Source organism: Taudactylus pleione, unplaced genomic scaffold, assembly GCF_031769625.1.
Source record: "Taudactylus pleione unplaced genomic scaffold, aTauple2 ptg000832l, whole genome shotgun sequence".
In the NCBI taxonomy this organism is placed as follows: domain Eukaryota; kingdom Metazoa; phylum Chordata; class Amphibia; order Anura; family Myobatrachidae; genus Taudactylus; species Taudactylus pleione.
Window position 1 is genome coordinate 735,560 of NW_028285234.1, and position 10,043 is coordinate 745,602.

Sequence of the window (10,043 nt, forward strand, 5' to 3'; positions counted from 1 at the left end):
TACACCTGGCTCAGTGCTGGCAGTATACCTGGCTCTGTAGTGGTATTACACCTGGCTCTGTGCTGGCAGTATACCTGGCTCTGTAGTGGTAGTACACCTGGCTCAGTGCTGGTAGTATACCTGGCTCTGTAGTGGTAGTACACCTGGCTCAGTGCTGGCAGTATACCTGGCTCTGTAGTGGTAGTACACCTGGCTCTGTAGTGGTAGTACACCTGGCTCTGTAGTGGTATTACACCTGGCTCTGTGCTGGCAGTATACCTGGCTCTGTAGTGGTAGTACACCTGGCTCTGTAGTGGTATTACACCTGGCTCTGTGCTGGCAGTATACCTGGCTCTGTAGTGGTAGTACACCTGGCTCAGTGCTGGCAGTATACCTGGCTCTGTAGTGGTATTACACCTGGCTCTGTGCTGGCAGTATACCTGGCTCTGTAGTGGTAGTACACCTGGCTCTGTAGTGGTAGTACACCTGGCTCTGTAGTGGTAGTATACCTGGCTCTGTAGTGGTAGTACACCTGGCTCTGTAGTGGTAGTACACCTGGATCAGTGCTGGCAGTATACCTGGCTCTGTAGTGGTAGTACACCTGGCTCTGTAGTGGTAGTACACCTGGCTCTGTAGTGGTAGTATACCTGGCTCTGTAGTGGTAGTACACCTGGCTCTGTAGTGGTAGTACACCTGGATCAGTGCTGGCAGTATACCTGGCTCTGTAGTGGTAGTACACCTGGCTCAGTGCTGGTAGTATACCTGGCTCTGTAGTGGTAGTACACCTGGCTCAGTGCTGGCAGTATACCTGGCTCTGTAGTGGTAGTACACCTGGCTCTGTAGTGGTAGTACACCTGGCTCTGTAGTGGTATTACACCTGGCTCTGTGCTGGCAGTATACCTGGCTCTGTAGTGGTAGTACACCTGGCTCTGTAGTGGTATTACACCTGGCTCTGTGCTGGCAGTATACCTGGCTCTGTAGTGGTAGTACACCTGGCTCAGTGCTGGCAGTATACCTGGCTCTGTAGTGGTATTACACCTGGCTCTGTGCTGGCAGTATACCTGGCTCTGTAGTGGTAGTACACCTGGCTCAGTGCTGGTAGTATACCTGGCTCTGTAGTGGTAGTACACCTGGCTCAGTGCTGGCAGTATACCTGGCTCTGTAGTGGTAGTACACCTGGCTCTGTAGTGGTAGTACACCTGGCTCTGTAGTGGTATTACACCTGGCTCTGTGCTGGCAGTATACCTGGCTCTGTAGTGGTAGTACACCTGGCTCTGTAGTGGTATTACACCTGGCTCTGTGCTGGCAGTATACCTGGCTCTGTAGTGGTAGTACACCTGGCTCAGTGCTGGCAGTATACCTGGCTCTGTAGTGGTATTACACCTGGCTCTGTGCTGGCAGTATACCTGGCTCTGTAGTGGTAGTACACCTGGCTCTGTAGTGGTAGTACACCTGGCTCTGTAGTGGTAGTATACCTGGCTCTGTAGTGGTAGTACACCTGGCTCTGTAGTGGTAGTACACCTGGATCAGTGCTGGCAGTATACCTGGCTCTGTAGTGGTAGTACACCTGGCTCAGTGCTGGTAGTATACCTGGCTCTGTAGTGGTAGTACACCTGGCTCAGTGCTGGCAGTATACCTGGCTCTGTAGTGGTAGTACACCTGGCTCTGTAGTGGTAGTACACCTGGCTCTGTAGTGGTATTACACCTGGCTCTGTGCTGGCAGTATACCTGGCTCTGTAGTGGTAGTACACCTGGCTCTGTAGTGGTAGTACACCTGGCTCTGTAGTGGTATTACACCTGGCTCTGTGCTGGCAGTATACCTGGCTCTGTAGTGGTAGTACACCTGGCTCTGTAGTGGTATTACACCTGGCTCTGTGCTGGCAGTATACCTGGCTCTGTAGTGGTAGTACACCTGGCTCAGTGCTGGCAGTATACCTGGCTCTGTAGTGGTATTACACCTGGCTCTGTGCTGGCAGTATACCTGGCTCTGTAGTGGTAGTACACCTGGCTCTGTAGTGGTAGTACACCTGGCTCTGTAGTGGTAGTATACCTGGCTCTGTAGTGGTAGTACACCTGGCTCTGTAGTGGTAGTACACCTGGATCAGTGCTGGCAGTATACCTGGCTCTGTAGTGGTAGTACACCTGGCTCAGTGCTGGTAGTATACCTGGCTCTGTAGTGGTAGTACACCTGGCTCAGTGCTGGCAGTATACCTGGCTCTGTAGTGGTAGTACACCTGGCTCTGTAGTGGTAGTACACCTGGCTCTGTAGTGGTATTACACCTGGCTCTGTGCTGGCAGTATACCTGGCTCTGTAGTGGTAGTACACCTGGCTCTGTAGTGGTAGTACACCTGGCTCTGTAGTGGTATTACACCTGGCTCTGTGCTGGCAGTATACCTGGCTCTGTAGTGGTAGTACACCTGGCTCTGTAGTGGTATTACACCTGGCTCTGTGCTGGCAGTATACCTGGCTCTGTAGTGGTAGTACACCTGGCTCAGTGCTGGCAGTATACCTGGCTCTGTAGTGGTAGTACACCTGGCTCAGTGCTGGCAGTATACCTGGCTCTGTTCAGCGATGATCCCTGAAGCATTCCCAGAGTTGTATCTATCTTGTGTTCTCAGCCCATGAAGCACTGAGAGGAATGTAATCTAACCTGATCCCTCACCTGCAGGCCCCTCCCTCACATACCTCAGTGGGCGTGACACTCACCTCTCTGCCTCAGGGTGTCCTGCATGCAGGGGGTCAGTCTCAGGGTCCAGCGGCACCGTACAGCCTGCGAGAGGAGATACTCATTACCATTCAGCACACACAGGACGGACAGACAGACAGACAGACAGGGAGAGCTCATGGTGTGCAGTATTCATTACTGCAGGGTCACAGTGTAATCAGCAGAGCTCAGCGTAATAATGTAATAATACCTCTGGTTATACAGACAGAACGAGGCAGCTACAGGAGGGGAACTATAATAATATATATATATAATAAATAGGGTTATAGAACACTGGCAGGGCTCCTGACACCAGTCAGAGGATACACTCACAGATACCGATCATAGTCTCCGATACCTGCTGGAGATCTGCCAATACTATCGGTTACCTGGATACCAGATGTCTGCCGGGCACAGGAGCAATACTTACCGTGTGGCCACATGGGTGCCGCAGTGCTAAGCCCCAATCCATCGGGTGATTATATAAACGGCTGCTGGACCTCGGAACCTTTATTTAAAGATGGATTTTCTGGTAATTAAACAGCTTTCTTATCACTCGCTGGTCCAATGATATGTTTCTGGGACTTGTAGTTCAACACTGCAGATTATAACTTTCAGGACTTTATATATGGATTATATTGGAATTTTGAACTGGACAATCCTGTGAGGATATAAATGATGTCATATTTCTCAGCGTGATTAACTATTGTCATTCGGGATGATCTTCTAAGATATACAGTATATATATATATATTTTGTGTTTGTATTATACAATTATTATTATTATGAAGAAAGTGACCTGTCTGCCCCATCAGTGTCTGTAACCTATATATATTATATATATATATATATTTTTTTTTTTTAAAGCATTCTATATTAACATAAAGATAGCAACAAACATACATAAACCATACATACAAGTGTACTGTGTCGCAGCACAGCTTCAACCCAATACACTATCAAACATACCATATAATGCACTGCAAAACATATAGCACAAGACTTCCTACACTATACATAATACACTGCACTATTCATTCAGTACTTAAACAAAAGCAACAACCAACAAGGTCTATGGGTGTAGAACAGGGGTCTTCAAACTTGGCCCTCCAGCTGCTGTGGAACTACACATCCCAGCATGCACTGCCACCTTTTTGATACAACAGCATGCTAAAACTATGTGCAGTGCATGCTGGGATGTGTAGTTCCACAGCATCTGGAGGGCCAAGTTTGAAGACCTCTGGTGTAGAGGAGGGGAGAGGGGAGAGGGGAGAGGGGAGAGGAGAGGGGAGGGGAGGGGAGAGGGGAGGGGAGGGGAGGGGAGAGGGGAGAGGGGAGGGGAGAGGGGAGGGGAGGGGGGAGGGGAGGGGAGGGGGGAGGGGAGAGGGGAGGGGGAATCGCAGAACTGACGTTTTTATTGAAAGACAGACACATATATGGGAAGGGTGAATAAATAGAAAGACATCAATAAAACATCAGTCTCTGTGAAAAGGGGGGAAGGGGCCACTGTCCCTGTCCTTGTTGGACAGTCACACATGGGGAGAGGGGCAGAAGAAGGGGGGTTTAGTCCTCTTCTTCCTCAGGGCTGTCCCTGCTGGAATAGTCTCTTAGAGGGCTGTGGATCAGCCTGTGACAGTCCTGGATGGACATCCTCTCCCTCCTGAGAATGAGGCGGTTCCTGACAAGTCACACAGCGTCCTTAACACAGTTCATAAGGCGCCAGGCCTCCTGGATTGCCCCATAGGTGTGGGTGCCAGGAAACAGTCCATAAAGTACCGAGTGGTATGAAAGGTTGCCCCTTGGCACACAGTCTCTGAGTTCTTGTTCCAGGGCATCGAACAACAACTGTGCATAAGTACAGTCCCAAAACAGGGGCATAGATGTTTCCTCGTGAGAGATGCACCAGGGGCAATGTCTGTACCTGCTCAGGTGACGGGAGTGCATGAATGTCCTTAGGGGCAGACCCCCTTGGATTGCCATCCATGACATGTCCTTGTGTCTATGTGTGAGCCTTGTGGAGGCCACATTGTCCCATGCCTGCTTGGCAGTTGCTGAAGGGAGCCCTGGAATAGGCTCCATAACGTCTTTGGCTCTGATGAGCTTGTGGATAGTCTTAGGTTTCCACAAGTCAGGTTTAAGTCCCTCCAGTTGGTGCTCCCTCACAAACTTGGACACATCCAGGTAGAACCAGGGAGTGTTCCAGTTGTAAGGGATGGAGCTGTCCCACTTGTCCCAGCCTTGGGCCCTCCACAGGGGTAGGAGGAAGAAGCGAGACATGGAGTTTCCTGCAGAGTCATTATCAGTCTCACACAAAGTCCTGCGGATACAGTTGCACACAAAGAAGGCTCGCAGCATGGAGGGGATATCTGGTATTCCCTTTCCACCTTTGAGGGGCTCCTTGTACATAACTGTCCGCTTAACTCTGTCCATCTTGGAGCCGCAGATGAAGTGAAACACTGCCCTTGTGATGGTCCTGCAGACCCTGACCAGAGGTGGCCAGGCCTGCGCGGTGTACTGCAGAACGGGAAGGAACTTACGCTGAGGGGAGTCATACCCATTTACCATTATGCGAGTAAAGGCTTGAAAAAGGTCCACTTGGGGACCGAAACGTCGCTACCTGTATGTAAGCCTACTAATGACTTTTTTCTGGAATAAATAAGCTGCATTATACTGGTGAGTGCCATCTCCATTTATTATACATTTGCTGAAGAGCCCTGGACCCAGGAGGAACAGCTGATGTGAGTGCTGGACATTGGACTTATATATATATAATATATGTATGTTATGTAATACAGCGCTGTTACTGATCAGTGTCCTCATCTCTGTACATGTCCGATAAGAGAACCTCGTAGCTCTTATATCCCATGAAGCCGCGGCCAGGCCTTGTCCATTGTCTGAGCACAGAGGCTTCTTTCTCTCATCCAATAAATAGGACAAGCACATTCCAGTATATTATTATTACCCCTGCTGAGGACCCCGCACACATCACAGACATGTTACATGGGGGGAGAGAGTGACGGTCATCCTAGTCAGTACTATGGAGAACAGAGGTTACATACTGAGAGCTCCTCCGGCAAATACACCATTAGCCCAAGTTTTATCATCTACCCACAAAAACACCCGGCCCACTCCCTACACACAGCTATGTAAGGGTCTCACACCGGCCCACTCCCTACACACAGCTATGTAAGGGTCTCACACCGGCCCACTCCCTACACACAGCTATGTAAGGGTCTCACACCGGCCCACTCCCTACACACAGCTATGTAAGGGTCTCACACCGGCCCACTCCCTACACACAGCTATGTAAGGGTCTCACACCGGCCCACTCCCTACACACAGCTATGTAAGGGTCTCACACCGGCCCACTCCCTACACACAGCTATGTAAGGGTCTCACACCGGCCCACTTCCTACACACAGCTACGTACGGTGCAGCCGGGGGTTACACAGCGCAGTCACCTCACTGCTGCAGGGTCTCACACCGGCCCACTCCCTACACACAGCTACGTACGGTGCAGCCGGGGGTTACACAGCGCAGTCACCTCACTGCTGGAGGGTCTCACACCGGCCCACTCCCTACACACAGCTATGTACGGTGCAGCCGGGGGTTACACAGCGCAGTCACCTCACTGCTGCAGGGTCTCACACCGGCCCACTCCCTACACACAGCTACGTACGGTGCACCCGTGGGTTACACAGCGCAGTCACCTCACTGCTGCAGGGTCTCACACCGGCCCACTCCCTACACACAGCTATGTACGGTGCACCCGTGGGTTACACAGCGCAGTCACCTCACTGCTGCAGGGTCTCACACCGGCCCACTCCCTACACACAGCTATGTACGGTGCAGCCGGGGGTTACACAGCACAGTCACCTCACTGCTGCAGGGTCTCACACCCAGGAGGGTATGGAGGGCACACAGTGTGGTTCAGAGGGCACACAGGGGGGTACGGAGGGCACACAGGGGGGTACGGAGGGCACACAGGGGGGTACGGAGGGCCCACAGGGGGACAACACATGACTCAGGTGCACGCAGTGCGATGTCGGATGCCATTGGGTGATGTTTTAGATATGTGAAAGCGACTGAGTCACACACCACAAATTTGGACACAGTGAAAGTGAATTATCGCCACTGGCAGTAGGTGCCTCAGTAGGAAGATCCTCGGTCGCGGCATTAGTATGAAAATGTGTCTGCGGCAATGGAGGCGGCCATGTCTGACTCAGCCCGACAACAGGAACCTTTGTATCTCACGTCAGAAGCTCCGTCGGGCGAGGCACGGTGACGGGGGACCTCGGGCAAGGCACGGGTACGGGGGACCTCGGGCGAGGCAAGGGTACGGGAGACCTCGGGCGAGGCAAGGGTACGGGAGACCTCGGGCGAGGCAAGGGTACAGGAGACCTTGGGCGAGGCACGGGTACGGGAGACCTCGGGCGAGGCACGGGTACGGGGGAACTCGGGCGAGGCACGGGTACGGGGGACCTCGGGCGAGGCACGGGTACGGGGGACCTCGGTAATACAGGACAATAGTGACATCAGCAGCTGCGGCATGTTCCCCGCGGGAGCAGCATTATACAGATCATGCCGTCACACGTTACAGCGCTAATTACAATGCTGAGAGACATTATACAGATGCACTCCCAGGTCAGGTAGCTAATAACAGCTCATTTACATCAATTATCTCAACTTTGTTACCGAGCTGCAGCCAGAAGTCTTAGATGCCTCCAGCGCTGATCCTTAAGTCGCCCATAATAACGTCTAAACACGCAGACGACACACAGAGGAGAGTCAGCACCGACATCAACAGATATCACCACTCACATACCTGCACATACCACCGCCAACTACATATACACGCATGTCACATGTACACAGACACATAGACCATGCTACATGTACACTTACACGCCATATATCTGTGTGTCCCTACCGTACATTACAGCAGAGAACAGGACACCCCATACTGTATATATCTGTGTATCCCTACCGTACATTACAGCAGAGAACAGGACACCCCATACTGCATATATCTGTGTGTCCCTACCGTACATTACAGAGAGAACAGGACACCCCCATACTGTATATATCTGTGTATCCATACCGTACATTACAGCAGAGAACAGGACACCCCATACTGTATATACCTGTGTATCCCTACCGTACATTACAGCAGAGAACAGGACACCCCATACTGTATATATCTGTGTATCCATACCGTACATTACAGCAGAGAACAGGACACCACATACTGTATATATCTGTGTATCCATACCGTACATTACAGCAGAGAACAGGACACCACATACTGTATATATCTGTGTATCCATACCGTACATTACAGCAGAGAACAGGACACCCCCATACTGTATATATCTGTGTCCCTACCGTACATTACAGAGAGAACAGGACACCCCCATACTGTATATATCTGTATCCCTACCGTACATTACAGCAGAGAACAGGACACCCCATACTGTATATATCTGTGTGTCCCTACCGTACGTTACAGCAGAGAACAGGACACCCCCATACTGTATATATCTGTGTGTCCCTACCGTACATTACAGCAGAGAACAGGACACCCCCATACTGTATATATCTGTGTCCCTACCGTACATTACAGCAGAGAACAGGACACCCCCATACTGTATATACCTGTGTATCCCTACCGTACGTTACAGCAGAGAACAGGACACCCCCATACTGTATATATCTGTGTGTCCCTACCGTACATTACAGCAGAGAACAGGACACCCCCATACTGTATATATCTGTGTATCCCTACCGTACATTACAGCAGAGAACAGGACACCCCCATACTGTATATATCTGTGTGTCCCTACCGTACATTACAGCAGAGAACAGGACACCCCATACTGTATATATCTGTGTGTCCCTACCGTACATTACAGCAGAGAACAGGACACCCCCATACTGTATATATCTGTGTGTCCCTACCGTACATTACAGCAGAGAACAGGACACCCCCATACTGTATATATCTGTGTATCCATACCGTACATTACAGCAGAGAACAGGACACCTCCATACTGTATATATCTGTGTGTCCCTACCGTACATTACAGCAGAGAACAGGACACCCCCATACTGTATATATCTGTGTGTCCCTACCGTACATTACAGCAGAGAACAGGACACCCCCATACTGTATATATCTGTGTATCCCTACCGTACATTACAGAGAGAACAGGACACCCCCATACTGTATATATCTGTGTGTCCCTACCATACATTACAGCAGAGAACAGGACACCCCCATACTGTATATATCTGTGTGTCCCTACCGTACATTACAGCAGAGAACAGGACACCCCCATACTGTATATATCTGTGTATCCCTACCATACATTACAGCAGAGAACAGGACACCCCATACTGTATATACCTGTGTATCCCTACCGTACATTACAGCAGAGAACAGGACACCCCATACTGTATATATCTGTGTATCCCTACCGTACATTACAGCAGAGAACAGGACACCCCCATACTGTATATATCTGTGTATCCCTACCATACATTACAGCAGAGAACAGGACACCCCCATACTGTATATATCTGTGTATCCCTACCATACATTACAGCAGAGAACAGGACACCCCATACTGTATATACCTGTGTATCCCTACCGTACATTACAGCAGAGAACAGGACACCCCATACTGTATATATCTGTGTATCCATACCGTACATTACAGCAGAGAACAGGACACCTCCATACTGTATATATCTGTGTGTCCCTACCGTACATTACAGAGAGAACAGGACACCCCCATACTGTATATACCTGTGTATCCCTACCGTACATTACAGCAGAGAACAGGACACCACATACTGTATATATCTGTGTGTCCCTACCGTACATTACAGCAGAGAACAGGACACCCCCATACTGTATATATCTGTGTATCCCTACCATACATTACAGCAGAGAACAGGACACCCCATACTGTATATACCTGTGTATCCCTACCGTACATTACAGCAGAGAACAGGACACCCCCATACTGTATATATCTGTGTATCCCTACCGTACATTACAGAGAGAACAGGACACCCCCATACTGTATATATCTGTGTGTCCCTACCATACATTACAGCAGAGAACAGGACACCCCCATACTGTATATATCTGTGTGTCCCTACCGTACATTACAGCAGAGAACAGGACACCCCCATACTGTATATATCTGTGTATCCCTACCGTACATTACAGCAGAGAACAGGACACCCCATACTGTATATACCTGTGTATCCCTACCGTACATTACAGCAGAGAACAGGACACCCCATACTGTATATATCTGTGTATCCCTACCGTACATTACAGCAGAGAAC

General features: G+C 50.1%; 1 protein-coding gene and 1 pseudogene across 2 annotated transcripts in view; both read right to left on the reverse strand.

The window, feature by feature from the left end:
• The window catches only part of KIFC3 (kinesin family member C3), a 93,523-nt gene extending 90,394 nt beyond the window's left edge, over positions 1-3,129 (reverse strand). The window contains exons 1-2 of one of the 2 annotated variants that reach the window (XM_088458432.1): positions 3,115-3,129; positions 2,687-2,750 (exon numbers count right to left, since the gene is read on the reverse strand). In XM_088458432.1, coding sequence (XP_088314558.1) covers positions 2,687-2,711 — 25 coding nt within the window. In that variant the 5' untranslated portion in view covers positions 2,712-2,750; positions 3,115-3,129. Of the gene's footprint in view, positions 1-2,535; positions 2,612-2,686; positions 2,751-3,114 lie in introns of those variants that run through there. The other variant, XM_088458434.1, reaches the window with a different exon arrangement.
• A 1,118-nt stretch (positions 3,130-4,247) lies between these two features.
• On the reverse strand, positions 4,248-5,249 carry LOC148474558 (uncharacterized; annotated as a pseudogene).
• Between the last annotated feature and the right edge of the window lie 4,794 nt (positions 5,250-10,043).